Source organism: Excalfactoria chinensis, chromosome 8 (genome assembly GCF_039878825.1).
Source record: "Excalfactoria chinensis isolate bCotChi1 chromosome 8, bCotChi1.hap2, whole genome shotgun sequence".
NCBI lineage: Eukaryota > Metazoa > Chordata > Aves > Galliformes > Phasianidae > Excalfactoria > Excalfactoria chinensis.
The window spans coordinates 22,488,987-22,506,570 of NC_092832.1; the positions used below are offsets into that span (position 1 = coordinate 22,488,987).

Genomic DNA, 17,584 nt, shown 5'->3' on the forward strand with positions numbered 1-17,584 from the left:
GTGCCACCCAGCTGTGCGCGCAGCTCATGCCAGCACGAACAGAGTAAGGCCAGCTTCATTTACAGAAGCATAATGAGCAAAAAAAAAAAGGCTAAGACAAGTTTTAGCTACACATGCTGAAAACAATGTGATCGTCTATTGCGTGTATTGGAATGTGAACATCGATAGGGATAAGAGTTTGTGGGAGGAAATGAGCAGGGTAAAAAGGGAAAGGTGAACACACACACACACACACACACAGAGCAGGGAGTGGCAGGACAAACAGGAGGTCGGAGCTAACATAATGAAACAATGGGCGCATTAGAGAACAGTGGATGTGTAAGGTTAAAAGGCTTCCATTGGCTGAACGTGGTTCCCGAGGTGTAAATCATGGAGGAGGGAGCGCTGGGTCTCGCTCCGGTGCACAGGGGCGGCTGGGTGGAGAGGAAATGGAAAGAATGCATTTAATGAATGAATTCTTTTATTGATGGAATAGTGAGCCAGCTGACAGGTTGCAAATGGTCTTAAGGAGATCGCCTGCAGCTGGGACAGACCCCTGAAATAAAGGTTAGAATTTCAACCCGTGTTAGCAGCAAATTAATTCTCAAGCAAGTTTATCTTGCTCAGAGCCGCATTGCTGGCCAAATTCTTCATCTACTTCCAGTTTGAACAGTCCTAGAATACAACTACCTGACCTTTATTAAGCTGCCTGGTCCTTTATTAAGCACCTTTATTGCCATTTTCTTCTTTGTCAGTACTTGGCAGTGATAACAGATCTCTAACATTAATCCCCAGTAGATGCCACCCATACAATTTCGTATCAAGTGACCCTGCATTGGAAATGTAGCTGACAAGTGGCCAATTTGTCTGTTAAACATCAGATAATCTGTCAAATGAGAAGTGGGAATTGCTGGGAATTCAACGAACTTTTACAGGACAGAACCTCTAAGCCAGTAAATTAGACAAAGATAGAAAAAGATCAAATAATGAACAGCAGCTACTTTCAATCTCGTTACAGAATCATATGAACAGCTCAAAATCTGGAGGGCAGACAAGGCTGAAAGCAGCACAGTTGGAGGCAAAAGTACATCCAAGAGGAAAACTTGGTACAGGACATGAAAAACAGCCCACAGATGGTTGCAAATGACCTCGAGGATGCGTATGAATCTGATGAATGAAAATATCACATTGCCTAATCCAACTGATACAGCATTAAAAAGATAACCAGAAAAATACATATAGTTGGAGCCACTTAGATGAGTACATTAATATTGATCACTGCTGTAACAAAAGCGTCAAAGATGTGTAGAAGGAACTCCTGAACTGCTGATCAAGCGGGCTAGTCCACATCTTGATGTGAAGATGTGCTGCACCATACAGAGATTACCTTGCATCAAACTAAAGATTGACCAAGCTGAGGAAATGTGCCTTATGTTGAGATCTGCTGACGTATCTTCACAAAGGAACACTAAAGACGTAACATTTGAGCACTGCAAACCTTGTGCAGGCAAGAATCCTGAGGCAGATGTAGCAGTTCTCATCAAAACTGCCACGACTCCTAATGAAGCAAGTGCCAAATGGGATTAATACGCGCTCAGCAAACCCCAACAGCCAAGCAGCTTGTTTCTTAGACAGTGAACCACCTCCATCAGAGAACAAACAGCACCTTCCGACACTCACCTTCCATTTGCATGTTACTTCACAGCTCCGCACCCTGCTGAAAAAACCAGGCCAACAGCTCACGCTTATGTACTTAAACTTTATTTCCTCATAATAACAGGCTGCTGTTAGAATTCTTAAACAAAAGGGAAGTCTATAAATAGAGGCTAATCCCACCTGGACAAGTTTCTCTCTTTAAAAAAGGTTAAAACTCGGTAAGTAATGCCATTCAGCTCACAGCAGTGGTTTGTTGGTAGTCTGAGTCAAAGTACTATAGTCAGAGTCAGTAACATGAAATGTAACATCAAATGACTCAAAACTTTTAAATTCCATAAAGGAAAGCAAGAATATATATATAATATATACATAATAATATCGTGTTGGTCCACTGAGTATACTTTTTTTTTTTAACAAAAGATAAGAAACTATGTAATCCAGTTAAGCATGATTTGCAAGATTAGTGTACACTCATTACAAAGATGTATAGAGGAGGTTTAACTATGTAATCCTTGCAAAAATGGAAGTGATTTTCCCGAGCAGGTGTTTCAATGCTCATTTCCCAGTGCAAAAGAAAAAACAACAACAACAACATCCCAGCCTGGTTACTCATTTTCCTGAAAAACTGAAAACCCTCAAAGTGTTTCAACAGCAGCAATGGCAGCTAATAGGAAGAGGTGAAGTGTATTGAAGCATGGCTGAGTTCAACTCCTCCTCCCAGCGCTGCGTTGAAACTTTTCCATTTCCTCAACAGAAACACCACAAGTTAAAAGTGCAAGAAAGAAAGAAAAATCTCTTGATGCTTACGCTGCTGCCATCTGTTTTTCTTAGATAGGGCAAAAGATTATCCTTGGAATTAGTTTAATTAAACCGATTCTGCAGAATGGAGTTCTTTCAAAGTGAACAATAAGTTACTTTCATTAAGTTATTTGCTTTAAAATCATATCAGTCCCACTCAGTGACCATAAAGAAATTCAGTTTAAGGTGCAACTATCTGTTGGCATTCAAATAAATTACACATACAGGAAAAAAAGCAACCTTTAAAAAAAAAATAAAAAAAAATAAAAATCAGACAACGTGTTTTCTTTCTATTCTCAATCTCATTTCGTTTTCAACTTACTATCTTGCCAGCTAATGGGCAAGTATCCTTGCCAATTACTTATCTGCATATTTCACAGGCAAAACTGGCTCGAACAGCAGCAGGGCCTTGTTATTTGACAGTCATCTTGGCCAACAGCAAATGCACACGTATCTTCCATTTAATTGCTTTATAAAACAAAGTAACTGGTCTTAAAACCTATGACCATGCAAGAAAGGCATTAGAGGTTTCTGTAAGACACACTCTTTTTGATTTAGACTCCATGAAGATTGTTATTTCAAGTCCAAACAGAATCTTCAATGAAGAGAAAAAAAATCTATAGGTGTACATACAAAATAAAGCACTCCACAACTCTGGCATTACTAAAATCTTTCTAGAAGGATAAGAGGTTTCAAATGACTGACTGCTTGATGGGAGACAATCAGCCACGGCAGAATAATTGCTATGTTCACTTTATGCTCAATTACCAACTGCTGACAGATTACAGCCAAACTAACGTCTCATTTTCTGCATTTTCCATTGATTTGCTCACATCTGGGAAAAGGCCCTTATTTTCCTGAAAACTTGAGAGGAACTGAATGCTAGAATTAAGTTATTCAAACAATAAAAATAACCAAAGGGATTGAATTTAGCAGGAACACACCACTTTGAATAGCTTCAAACCTTTCTTATTTTTCCTGTATATATGTAATCTTCTGGTTAACATTTAAATAGGTTAGGTATGCAGGAAAAGGGACAAAACAGTTGACGTATGACAACATCTTATTCTAAACTTCATGCTTCTGATATTTCCGATTTACTGAGTGCAATAGCCAGTTCCAAGTCTTCTTGTTCTTGCTGTTTTAGTCTTGCCAATCTTTCTTTCTCTTCTCTCTCACTTTCCCTCTTAGCCCATTCAATCATGTCTTCCTCAGTAGAATACTGCATTTTTAAAAGACAAAATAACCAGATTAATGATGCAACGGTAACTAATCCTGTTTGCGGTTAAAGTGAGTTTCAATTCTGTAAAACATCTGACACACTACAGCTTTTGAATATTACTAGCTTTCTATGGTCAGTAAACTATTACTATTAGCTTAGATCGAGGTTTAACTATTAAGAACAGCACTGAAGCCATCCTATTGCTTTGTTTTTCAGTTCATACACCACGTGTCAAAACTCAGTAAGTTTAGATAAAAAGTTACAGGAGCAGCACATGTTATACTTTAAAAGCAAACAATTTTGAATAGCAAACCAGTCTATAAAAATGTTGAGTGAACTGTGAGAATGTACTGCAAACACACCCATACTCAGCATGACAGGACATCCTCATTAACTGTACTTGCGTTGGAGATGCCTTTTCCAGATGACAGTGACTATGAAAATTAGCTGTAGAATGACTTTAATTGTGCAGATGAAAAACACTCAAGTAAAAAGCAGCAGAATATTAAGGTAACAGTACAGTTAGAAGGCTAGTGATAATACAGAGAAAGGTAAGTGTGATAAGTGGAGAAGAAAAAGAACAGATTCTTTCAGTGTAATTTGACATGAACAGAATATGAACTGAACTGCTCTGATACTGTAAGTCAGAAAACATGGTAATATTTTCAATACAAAAGATAGTACCAAAATTTGTTTCTATTCAGCATGCAGAAAAGCTAAGAGGCAGGTAAAGCCCATGTGTTCATGAACGTCCCAGTGTTAATTCTTAAAGGGTTATCACAGTGTACTCCAGTTAGTTCCTGCTTTGAGCTAGTATTTAAGAGCAGAAAAGCTTGTGTTTTCTTCATAGTTCACTTATTATATTTTCAGTAGTAGCAGCTGGAAAAGAATGTTTTCTCCTTTATAAAAATAACTAACTTTTGCTTCCCATTCCACATTTCACATCCTATCCTCCAAACTAGCTTCTCAGACCATCTAACCAGTAAAAGCAATCAGTAACGTTATTGTCATGCTATAAAGACACGTCAACCGGTGCAAGTCAGTTCTGAAAACCTGTCAGCCCTCCATTTGCTTCAGTCAAGCAAATGGTTTATCACTCCCCAAAAAAAAAGCAGCATGATCATGTTACTGTGAACGCAAATTGCATTTCACAGATAATCAAGCTGGAGAGTGATTTGATGCCTTCCAAAACTCCTCTCTGCAAAAGCTCAAAAATAAAATAAAATAAAAATTATATATATATATAGGCATGCACAAACCTTTAGATTTGCTTCTACTGCTTGGACACCACGACTTCTATGAAATGGAGTCTGGTTACAAAGAGACACTACTTTTCACTGCATCATACATAAATCTAGAATTTACTAGCCATTCAAAACTCACCATGTTACATTTCATTAACATACACTACTATGAAGCTGTTTATCACTATTTCAGTCATATATTTCAATATTATGGCTAAACAGTTCAGTGACAGGAAGATTAATATCATGTGTTTTGTTGCACTTTTAATTAGGTAAATATCAGTGTGCTTTAATACCTATATATATTTTACATCTGCTGTGTGCTTTAATACAATGAATACCTTGAACGGATACTTAAAATGTCCTGTTTCTAAAAGTTAGGAGGCCTCTATGAGAAGAAGTATTACAAACTCACAAAAGCAATGCAACACAAACATTATCATTTATTGCATTGTTTTATTCTTAGGGCAGCCTCAGCTATAAAGGAAATATAACTATCACTTTAACTGGAAGCAGTATCCCATGTACAAAAGGGATGTGTGTTAATATTGTCAATTAGACTGAAGATGTCAGTGTGAATGATTCAAAGCTGTCAGTATACTGAAACAAATGGAAAAAGTGTTTACTCACAGTACTGAAGTTTGCAAAATTGTTGGGGTCAGCCTCTTTACTGATGCTGGTGGGAGCAAATGGATCACAGAATAGATCTGCTTCTTGTTCTTTGGGAATTTCTGGGGTGGGAAAAGGCTGAAATGGATCGCTCGGTTTAAAGGAATCTGAAGAGTCTATTTGATTGATAGGTCTTTTCCCTTAGATTAAAATGAATTTAAAATGAATTTAAGATAGCAGGTCATAACATGCCAATAATAGCATTAATAAAAACAAAAACAAATTCAAAAGCTATTTGGAACGCAACCTCTCCTGATTAATTAGTGGAGTTACAGTGACTTCACAGGAAGGGTTGCCAGTTTAAAAAATGAGGGCATGGCCCAATATTTCTTAAAGTGTAATCAGATGAAAAGGAACACATGTATGCTAATGATTCAAGAGCATAATTATGTTCTGATGTAGCAGTATTTTGGGAAGACAATTCCTAAGTCTTTAGACCCTATTCTATCAACACAGTAATTTCTTCTGCTTATCAATTATCCATGATTTAAAAAAAAAAAAAAAAGCCTTACTGGAATTGTTATTTGTCTGGATCAAAGTAACAGAATTTGATTTTAGAAAACAGAAATATGAGTCTTCAGAAACAGCAAGGAAAAGCATCCTCTCACTATGCTAACACACACCATTTCACAGAAAAATGAAGACAATTAAGCCATATATTAATTAATTAATTAAGCAATAACAGGCTTAACTTCTTTGTTAATCCTTGCCTAAGTAGCTGCAGATGTAACAGAATCAGACTTGAGCCCCCACCTGTACTTTTTTTCAGCTTAACCCCAGTCAGCTTTCAACACCTGCATTAACCCAAATCCTTTCAAGAACAGTTGAGCTAAATTTCATCCCGCCATTCTCTCCACATGTTATTATTTATAGTAAAGGTTTCATTGCAGCTTCTTGAATTCAGCTAGCAAATTCAGCAAGTGGACTGCCCATTACAGTGACTGCATGCTTCTGTTTTTCACAGACCAAAAGAGATTCTAATTCAGGGAATGACTTAGAGGCTTCTAGGAACGCTCCCCTGGGGAATACATGATTTATTTAGACAATTCTCAGATAACCTTCCCATGATAGTCCTCCCTCACTGATCATGTTCTATCACTGGCAAACAAGGCATGGTTTTTATTTTCTTGAATACTGTGGGAGAAGCAGCTTCAAATGACATCAAGGAAAAGAATCCCTTTACAGAGGAAGGATTAACAATTTTAAGAATATGAAGTATACATTGCCAAACCCACCCCAAAATCATGAAAACACTCATCAGTGTCTGGAAAGGCAGTGGATGTCAGAAGCAAGCAAGCAGCCCTTCCACTTTCCATTATCAGGCAGGTTTAAAAGGACAGGCACTTCCTCAAAAAAAGCATTCCTTTGTTTTGAATGAGACCAAGAGAGTCATTAAGAACAAATACACTTAAATAACTCAATTTATGATTCATGATGGGAAAAGAGTTTATTGGGACTGGTTATCATGATATGCACGGGAACAGGATCCTTTTTTTCTAGCCATCTATTAATAGCAGTACTATTTTTCTGCCACTAGGTGCTTGCATTCTAAAAGTGAACTGATAAACCACCTTGTAGTCACTCCTAAACACTGAAGTCCAAAAATCCCATGCACACTCCTTTAAGGGTCTCCATAGAAGGAAACGCTATCAAACATTCAAATTAACACTACTTGTCATGTCAGCTGCTTTGATGTTATTTACAACGGAACATGCTACTTGCAAGGCATGAAACAGATCTCATTTCAGTATTAGAATTAAGGTCTTGAGTTTAAACTTTTAGTGTTACATTTTCTGTGTTGCCCTCTTTTGAGGGAAGAAGATGAATACTTACTCAAGTTTCATATGTATATTTTTCCACAACACTGTGAGATTCAATCATAAAGTGTAACAGTGAAAGTGATGCAGTAAAGTTTTTAAAGAGAACGAAACAAAGGATGGAAAGTTAAATGAATACTGGTCATGTAATGTATTTTCTAATCTGTGAAAAAGAAAAAAGATTGAAAGTACAGATTTTGTTGTAACGTGGACTTAACGCAACCAGAAGAAGGTTTCGTTAACTTTGATAACAATCACAGTATCTTCTGGAGAAGTTTGGTGTGTATCGTGGAGCAAACCAGAGGATTCAGCTATCACTGAACGGGGAACAGCACAGGAAACCTGGGCTTATTGCTATTGCATTGGCTAGGTTCACAACTACAGACCTGTGGCAAGGCAACCTGGAAAAATATGATCTGAACATCTGAGGCAGTCACGTGAACTCTAGTTCAATTTATTTTACTCCAGCCACATACGCACTGAATTGTTTTAATGTTTATTTAAAGACTGTACTAAAACTGGAAGTTTTGCAATGTGTAGAACACAATGGCTTCTCACTTCAAACAATACTCACAGCCTGATACAATAGCAACTGTTTAATCTGTAGTCAATTGTGTTCTTGCAGATACCCATATTAACTCTATTTTTTGTCCTATTTTTTTAAAATGCTTTTCCCCTCTCCCTAAAAAAAGAAACCAAAAACAGAACCCCAAAAAAAACCTCTCAAAACCCATCAAGTTATGCTGCTGCAAATGTCAAGCAAGATTTAACTCTGAAGAGGGAAAAAAAACAAAGCTCAGGAACAGACTTGTTTTACATCTTCTCACTCATTCACTGTTAGTTCAGTATATTTCACCATCCCCTTGTAATTATTGCCCTACCACCAATGTTAAAGCAGATAATCAGCATCTCACATCAGCTCTTACCAGGAGGTGGAGGACAGGGCCTTGTGGGAGTTCCAGTTTTAGGGGGCAATGCAGGAGGGATGTCCTCGTTTTTGGCTGGTGGCTCTTCAAATGAGTTTTTAGTTATGACCACGTTTTTGACAGAGCCTGATGTGGAAGAGCTGAAGGGATCCTCATTGTTGGCCTTCGAGAAAGAAAACAGCAACATACACACTTTCAGTGCAATTCCATAATCTTTAGAAATGAAAGTTTGTTTTAAAACACATCATTCAGGAAGAATAAAAGCAAACATTGATGAAAACAATAGAAAAATTAGGAACAGTGTGTACAGCACTGAGTAGCTGAGTGCAGCTATACACATTCAAAGCCATTTGAAATACAGAGAAAATACAAAGCTTACTTTATGTTCTTCACAGCGGAACTACAAGACAATTTACTGTAAAAAAACCTCTTTGTCTAGAAAGTTAGCCATTGTCCATTTTTATTATTAGCAAAACTAACAATTAAAAAGAAATCATAAGAAATAAGAATACTATACGTCACTGCAGAGTTCCATGCATTTTCTATGAGCGACAGTAATTTCACATTACCTTTGACAGTGTGCTGAAGTCAGCAAAGCCACTTCCAAAGGATTCATTTCCAAACAGAGAGGCAAATGGGTCTGTAGCTAAATACACAAAAATCAAGCAAACAGAAATGAAAGATGAAACACTGAAAGATCCCACAACAACAAAAAGCAGCATATATTGTATTGTTGATGTATCTGTGTAAAAAGAGACAGGTATTTTTTGGTATGCATACAGCCACAGATATGTGATGACTATGAATAAAACTGAGCTCGCTTCCAACTGTAAGCCCACATCTGGAATAAAATATCTTCAAACTTTGCATGAACTCAACCTGCAATACAACAGCATTCTTCAACTCTTATATGCCACAAGGCGTGGTAAAAACTGCTGTTGTGTTGTAAAATAAGAAGGATACTATGTTTACCAATAATCCCTTCTCTGTCTTCAGGAACACTGGGTTGTTTTGTTTGGAGCTTTTTGTTTTGTTTTTTGTTGTTGTTTTCTTTCTTACTGCAATTAAACTCGCTCACAGTACAATATCTCAAAGATTTATGTCTTGGATTCAAGCACTTCCTGGTGCAACTTGGCCATAGAGCGGATCAGACTCCTCCCAAAAACATCTTTACTCTCAGATAAGAGAGGGACATAGCAATACAAATAGAAACCTTGATCAAATAGTTATTCTATTTTAGATCCTCTTATATAGTACGTAACTACCTCGGTATTTTACTTTGCCAGCAACATGATGTCTGTTAAAAGCAACCCAAATGGGAAGTAGCAGAAACCACTCCACTGGCCCAAACACTGGGATCGGGATATTTCACCAGTTTGAGGTGAAGAGGAACATTTTTGTAAAAGTCAGTCTGGTGATACATGCTAAGGATAGAGACTTCTTTGTTTATTTGAGATAAAAACACGCTCTACAAACTTGTTCCTTATGTCAAATGTTAATTTGGAAAAGTCCTTAAAATGCTCCCATTGCAAATTCAGTGAATACTAGCAAAAAAAAAAAACAACAAAAAAAAACCAAACCAAACAAACAATAAGAAAAAAGAAGTAAAAGCAAGTTTGAAGTGCACAATCTCCTTTTACCTAGATCATCTGATGTACTAACAGTTGTTCCGCCAGGAGCAAAAGGATCATTTTTCTTCGGCATCTCTGTCTGAAATGAAAGAATTAATTTAGAGGGAGTTTTGTTTTTCAGCTTGATGAAGTTCCCATTCTAAGAACACAATCACAATCAATCACTACAAATTAAGCTTAGAAGGTTTAAGATAATGTTGGTCTAGCATCTTTATGCCAGGCATCAAAATCAACAGAAATATGACATTCTTTATAAAGATACTGCTGCACGACATCAATAACAAAGGTGCAGTAAATCATTTATGATGAATGCATAACTTCAGAAATGCAGATCTCACAAGGATCAACTGCTACAGACTGTCCATCCCATGCCCCCATACTTTTCTTATTGTCAGTCCAAGAATTGGAAGTATTAGAATATTGCAATTTGATGAATGATGGTGTACAGGGTAAGTACTGAAGGTTGCAGAAAACCAATTTTTAAGGCTGGAGGTCTGGTAATATGAGGTCTGGACCTCAACATCTGCATTAACACGCATATCACGCAGAAGAGAAAGAACACCCTGTTAGGTGGAGTAATTCCTCACTATCTCATTTTTGCAGGTTCACCTCTGGCACACTCCACAGCCACTCAACTTGCTTCCTACATGCATTAATAGTCCATTTGTATTTTCAGTCAGATTTCATACACACACAAAACTAAAACTGAGGTATGATTAGCACCACTGAAGAGAGGATATGGCAAAAAAACTAGGACAAACTTAAGACATAATTTTAGCTTCTTAGAATAAGTGTCTATCAGCCCTCAATATTACCTGATTGTCATTATGGTTACATTCTACATCAAAGAAGGCTTTATGTCCAGCTCTACCTTATTGTAGCCTGGTGACTGATCAGTAACAACTCAGTTACAATAGGAACAGCTAGAAGTTAGGCCTAGGTATATTTGAAAGAATATGCCATTTAGTAACGGTCTCCACATTGTGACTGGCTTTCAGTGACTCATTAAAAATGACAATGAAAACCAAGCAACATATCTGTAAAACAGCTTGGTTTTTAGAAAAACTTGTTATCACATCAGATTTCAAGTAAGATAAAACATAGTTATTGATTCTATAAGTTTTGGAGGCAAAAAAAGTGAAGTGTCTCAATAGAACCTGGTGAGAATAAGAAAACAAAGATTAAGTTCCAACAACTATTAGTAGAGCTTAACTCATTAGCCCCAAAACATTCCAATCTGTGGAGCTGCACACTGAAATACTTAAAAAAAATGTTTTTATTTCTATTTTCTGTATGAGTACTTCTAAAAAGCAACAGAAAGAAACAAGAGAGAGCCACATAGTGAGAAATACGTTTTATCTACATGATTTCGGAATATCAGCATTTTAAGGTAGGTCCAAACGCACCAGATGGTTAATTTTGTTCTCATTCTATATAGTAGTAAGAGATCAGCTTACTGTGGTATTACTGCTGTTGCTTGCTGCACTAAATGGATCGGTGCCTGCAGTCACAAAAGGATCGGTGGAGGACTGTTTGAAAAAACAGTCAGCTGCAAAAGGATCTGAGCCTTTGAAGGGATCACCACCAAAGGGATCTAAAAAAGTAAACATCTCATTAACAATTTTACTTGCTTTATTTAACTTTGCATCTTAAAAATGAAACGTTACATTGCTTCTTTCATTCTGCGGGAAGGTGACACATTTAAAGATGGATTTGATGCTTCAAAAAATCCTTGATCTGTGAATAATCTGAATTCTATGGTTCAAACATCAGACAAACCAACATCTGCACACAACAAAAACTATACTGTGCCAATAGTTCAGCAGAACCATGTAAGTACATGGATTCCCTAACTCAGCTCCCTTACAAAGAAGCATTTTTATATAAACTAATGATTTTCAGAACTCTCATACTTCCTTCTCCTTCACTCCCCAGACATAACTGATGTTCCCTTATTTGACACCGGGCGCACCATGATGTTTTGCCGTAGCCTTCCCACTCCCCATTTTCTCTTTGCCACTGGTAACACTGAGCCAGCCTCAACAAACCTGCCCATCTTTTTCAATATTTGTGCTACAGAAAGTTGCTGAATTAAGAGTTTTTAAGAGAACAGTCCTATTTCTCTGCAAACAAAACGTCCTTTGAATTTGAGGCCTTCCGTTTACCACCTCCATGTATTTAAATCCTCACTAAGAATACTTTCAAAAGCAAGAGAGAAGTTCCTAGGGAACAGGCTTCTCTGAAAAGGTTTAACACAAGTGGGCAGCTGCTACTGCTATATATCCATCCTACAGTGACTTTTCAAAGCACTACCACCTTTTTCACACTGTAAGTGGTGACACTTTTCCCCCAAAGTACTGTTCTACTAGGAATCATTTACAAGAAAAAAAAAAGAAAAATACAAGAAACATTAGAAGTTACAAAGTTGCTCACCAATTTTCCCAAAAGGGTCATCTTTGAAGGGATCACCTGTTGAAAGGGAAAAGTGACTTGTGGATTTTAAAGCATAAAGCTTGAGTACTGAGTTGAAGTCTTTTCTATAGAAACAAGCTTTTAGAACTAGAATTGCCCTCACTCAGAGGAACTGTTTCGTTATTTTCAGTGCAACAAGAGCTGATAACCAAGCAAATATTCATCACATCATTTATTAGCAGCACGAAGCACACAGTAACAGTCATCTGAAAAATGCATCTCTGTTGGCTGTCCTTGGTGAAGACCCACATTGTGCAGTATTTACACCACAGTAACACAGGCTAACTACTGATGGAAACTTAGTCCCACTTTTGTTAATTCTCAGAGACACACTGAATAGTAGCCATTAAGTGTTCATTTCTATACTGGATGCAGGTATATGCATCAGTATACTCCCTCAGTTCACATGTATAAGGTCTTATAGCTCTAGATATCTACCTCTAAACAAACTGAGCACACAAAATCCAAAAGACTTGATTAATTGCAATATCTTTCTCCTCTGAAAGGAAGGCTGTCATGTCCCATAAGCAGGACTACTTCAATATGAACAAAAAAAGAATCAATAAAATCATTGAAGTTATTCCAATATTTTTAATTGAAAAAGGTGAACTAAAGCCTAAACCTTCATTGGCAATCTTTTAGAAGCCAAGTGATGCAAAATAAATTTAGCTTATTTAGCTGCATATATCTGCTTCAACAGTTAATCCGAATTAACTCTTCCCTATATTCCAAGTGTCTCCATGCAGACAGATCGCTCCTTCCAATGTTAGAAGAAAAAAAAAAAAAACTGGAGCAACAGAATTCTTAAGTGGCAAGTTCTTAAAATAAAGCATAGCACTTCCACAGATGAACAGATGGTGCAGTTCCACATTATCTTTTTTTGAGTGCCGAACTTGCCATAAGTAGGCCACAGCCATTCACTCTCAGCCACCCACACTCTCCCCACACCACAGCTCACTGAACCCTCAGATGACCTGTTTGTAGCTCTGTGCTGCAAATTAGATCAGTGACACCACATGTATCACAAGTATGCCCACACCCTTAATGCCAAAATGAGACCTCCAAAGGGGGAAAAAAAAAAAAAGAAAAGAAAAAAAGAAGCACTCAGGGGAAAAAAAAACCCACAGGTAAAGCAAAGAGATACACCTTGGAACTCTCATTTATACTTTTGCACTGCTATTGGCTCTTGTCACTCAAGTACTTTCATATTTATTTCATAAAGACTAGGAGTTTAATCTGTGTTCATACAAAACACATTTTTGGAGAGAAGAGCGTACTTACTGCCAACAAAAGGGTCAGACTGGAAGAACTCTAAGCTTGTTTCAGAAACTATATCAGGCAGGGGATGTGATTCAGCATCAAATGGATCCTCCTGAAGAACCCAAAAGAAGCAAAGAAAGGTATGAAGTCTGAGACACTTATCTCATCCTCTTATCATTTATTAACTTCTTAAAGCTCAAATGAGTTTGAATTCATCAGGACTCAAGAGAGAGCCACAGTATTAGTCAGTAAAAATCAACCTGCTATATAAGATGAACGCATTTCTGGCATCATGCCCTAGTTATTTTGTTGGTTTTTTTTGTTTTTACATTCATTTCTTCCTCCCTTAAATTTGAACAAACTCACTTTTCTGGTAGCAGTTCCAGCTGGAGTCTCTTTGTCTTCTTCTGCAGCAGCAGTTGTTGTTTCAGGACTATTTCTTGGCTATGTAAGGATAAAAGCAATTCAATGTAAGTAAACAGAACACTGCGCTGCTTACTCCATTTTACAGAGCACTACACTGCTTACTCCATTTTAAGTATCAAACTAATGTAAGGATATACTAAAGGATACCTCAAGAGGTTCATACTTAGAAAACACTGAATTGTTTGATAAATGGAGACAAAAAAAATAGACATTTAAAAAGCAAGACAGTGTTCAGATTTTTTGTACTATTCTTCATTCTATTTCTGCTGCACCAATTGGAAACAGCTGCTCATATTTAACATTAATTTTGCTTTTCAATTTATGACATTTAGCTTTGGAAACAAACGCACAAAAAGAATTCTATTGCCTCTTTTTCTGTTTTTTTCTTATCAACTTCCAGATCTCTGGAATACTCCCTCAGAATAACATCCTGAAAGTTCACTTTGCAAATGCTTAAAAACAAAATACAATCAATCTTAATACATTCTTAATTTATTCCAACTTCACAGCTGCGTTGCATCACGATTACACAGGCAAAACACTTTACTCACTGGGGATACATTGTTTATTTGTTCATCTTCAGCTATGCTTTCCCTTTCAGCATTCTCATTAAGGTTAGCAGTTTCGCTGCTGCTGTTGCTAAGACTAGAATGATCCGCAGTTCCATTAACAAGTACATTCTGTGGCTGAGAATGCCAACTAAATTGGTTACTTTCCAGTTCTTTCAGCTCAAGAAGTTTCGTCTGCACCTGTAAACAGAAATAACGCATGTGTATCAGTACAGTAGCACACGGAAACTAGAATACAACTTTCCCTCCCTAAATGTGAGATGGAAGGTATACAGCTGTAATTCTTATACAAAATCAAGTATAATAAAACTATAGAATTTCATAGGAAACTACAAATCTGATCTAGAAGAGAGATGGTAGTAAGACCTGAGAACCTGCTGTGCCAAGGAAGCTGGCCATATCGCTGGTGATCACTGGCTTTTTTTTTTTTCCTGTTTTTTGTATTTTAAATTATTATTTTTCCTTTTTTCCCCTCCCCCTTTCACAATGCCTTACCGAACTGATTTCCTGTTGTGAATCTTGCAGATGTTGCTGAAGAGGTCCCAGCTGTGCTTTCCCAGACTCTATGCAATGCTCAAGCTCTGCAGTTTCTTGCTGCAGACGACTCAGCTCCTCTTGAGCTTTGGTCAGTTCATCTTCATATGCTGATATCTTTGACTCCTGGCTTGTTATTTCAGCTTTCAGCATGGCAATCTAAAGCACAAACAAGGATTCCAAAGCTAAATCAGGAAAACAACAACAAATAACAACAACACAACAAAAATATCCTTACACCTCCAAATATATCCAGCAAAGGCTAGGATTTATGACCAGATCTATGACCAACTATAGCAGAGATTTCAGATCATACTCTAACAGAGGATTAATTTGCTATTTGTCCCAATAAGATCAAACTGTTTTTCTGACCAATACAAATATTACTAATAGTAAAGATATGTAAAAAAAAACAAAACAAAACAACATAACAAAACCAACTCTGAAATTTTATGTTAGAAAAAAACAACTATACTTCTTTTTTTAAATCCCAAGAAATCAGTCCTGGTAATTAGTGTTTCTAGTTACATATACACTGTGTTACACATTTGTGTCATTTGTTTGTACGCAACCTTATATGTGTGCAAACATATCTTACTGCAGTTGTTGGCATGCTGAGACATAAAGAGGTAGGGCTTTGTTCATAGAATCACCAAGGTTGGAAAAGACCTAAAAGATCATCCAGTCCAACCGTTCACCTATTTTTCTCCTTTCCCAACCACCCCAACACACTGCAAGCACGCATTATTCAAAATGCAGCATTTCTCCTTAAGGGCTGAAGCCACTAGATCTTACCAAGTGAGCCTCCTCTGCACACTTCTGCCTGATATCATTAAGTTGCTCTTCCAACTTGGCCTTCTGCTCATCAAGATCATTGAGTATCTCCTGTGCTTCCTGTTTCTGAGCTTGCAGCTTTTGCAGATTACTGCTCTCCCGTTTTACTTCATCTTGTAGATCCTGTGATAAAACAAATTAGCTTTGCCTTTGTTCACTGCTCCCCCTCTGATCATTACATTTCATGGTATAAATTGTGGTAATGATCTGTCAGATTTCAGAGTATCAACATGTTACCTTTCAAAGGCTAACATTTCATGTGCATCACACAAGTTTTAATTCTAAGAGAAAAATAGTTATTTGCTTTTTCTTTCATTAAAACAAAACAAAAAAAAACCCAACAAATTAAAATGTCATTGAAATATTGAAGATCATACCATCGATCAGAGATTAGAACTACATAATCAGTGGGAGGTAGGCTTCATTTCTGAATCCTTGTTTAGGCTGCTACATTCTCTCTTCTATATTTTAGCAATATGTTTTATTGAGTTCCTTAGCAATTGAAATTCTTTATTATGCTCCTTTCCCCTCAGAAACACACACCGAAAATACAAACTCATTTTAGTATCATGGTAAAGAAAAAAATCAGTGCCTTGTTAATCCAAATGCACTTCCTTTATGATTTCCCCCGCCTCCAATTTTTGCTGAAATCACCCCAACTCTTTTTTTTTTTTTTTCCAAGTAAGAAATGCACATTTCTTTTCCTGGTAAGAAATGCACATTCCATAGACGAAAACATGGCATGTTTTGTTCTAGGGAAGAGCCGTGAATATAATATAAGATACAGAAAAGTAGCATCATATGATAATTAGTTCATTTCTGAGCAACAATAATGGTTGCACTTCAAACTGCAGAGATAACACTGGAAAAAAACAACATCAAGACAGGAATTTAGCGAGAACTGTCAAAGTCAAGAAGAAGTAATACAGAGGGATCAAAAAAGGATTATTATAGAAGTATTTGATGAGAGAAGACTGCAGTCTTTCTAAACAAAAAGGTAATTGAATGAAGAATCACATACAATAATAAAGAAAGAAAGAGATGAAAGAAAATTTAGGACAGTCAGAAAAAAGCTGACATTAAATTCTGATGAGATCATGTATCCTGTGCTGTTCTAAGGCAAGAGTCTGTTGTCATTTTTAGGTGATTACTTTAAATTACTATCTTTTTTTAAACAAGGGGAGAAGGTGAATCCCTATCTGTTAACACCTCCAGTTAATCAGGACAAAAAGAGATGGATAGAAATGTATATGGTGCAGCAGTCAGATGCTCAGCAAAACGGGGAACCTCAGGACAATCAGAAGACCACCTAATAAAAAAAAACAATTCTTTTATTCAAAGAAAAAAATCAAAATCCATTCAACCACTTCAGGATTAACAGCTTAAATTTTATGCCTAACCTACAGCAGCCAGACTAGATGACTTGTTGATTACTTCTGATTTATGGAAAATAAGCCAATATATGCAAAAAGCTCTGACAGCATCGAGTGATTTGGACAACTGGGAAAGCATCCTGATCCATTCTGTTTTTTCATGACTTTGAATAC

The 17,584-nt window shown here is 36.9% G+C and overlaps 1 protein-coding gene across 6 annotated transcripts in view; it reads right to left on the bottom strand.

The window, feature by feature from the left end:
- Window positions 1–1,718: 1,718 nt before the first annotated feature.
- EPS15 (epidermal growth factor receptor pathway substrate 15) overlaps window positions 1,719–17,584 on the bottom strand; it is a 39,020-nt gene continuing 23,154 nt past the window's right edge. For 2 of the 6 annotated variants that reach the window (XM_072343921.1, XM_072343925.1), the window contains 12 exons: window positions 15,999–16,160; window positions 15,165–15,362; window positions 14,652–14,849; window positions 14,041–14,118; window positions 13,696–13,786; window positions 12,376–12,411; window positions 11,400–11,536; window positions 9,952–10,021; window positions 8,881–8,957; window positions 8,312–8,474; window positions 5,530–5,708; window positions 1,719–3,655 (listed from right to left, as the gene is read on the bottom strand). In XM_072343921.1, coding sequence (XP_072200022.1) covers window positions 3,509–3,655; window positions 5,530–5,708; window positions 8,312–8,474; window positions 8,881–8,957; window positions 9,952–10,021; window positions 11,400–11,536; window positions 12,376–12,411; window positions 13,696–13,786; window positions 14,041–14,118; window positions 14,652–14,849; window positions 15,165–15,362; window positions 15,999–16,160 — 1,536 coding nt within the window. In that variant the 3' untranslated portion in view covers window positions 1,719–3,508. Of the gene's footprint in view, window positions 3,656–4,914; window positions 4,966–5,529; window positions 5,709–8,311; window positions 8,475–8,880; window positions 8,958–9,951; window positions 10,022–11,399; window positions 11,537–12,375; window positions 12,412–13,695; window positions 13,787–14,040; window positions 14,119–14,651; window positions 14,850–15,164; window positions 15,363–15,998; window positions 16,161–17,584 lie in introns of all 6 variants that reach the window. The other 4 variants (XM_072343923.1, XM_072343920.1, XM_072343922.1 and 1 more) reach the window with 4 other exon arrangements.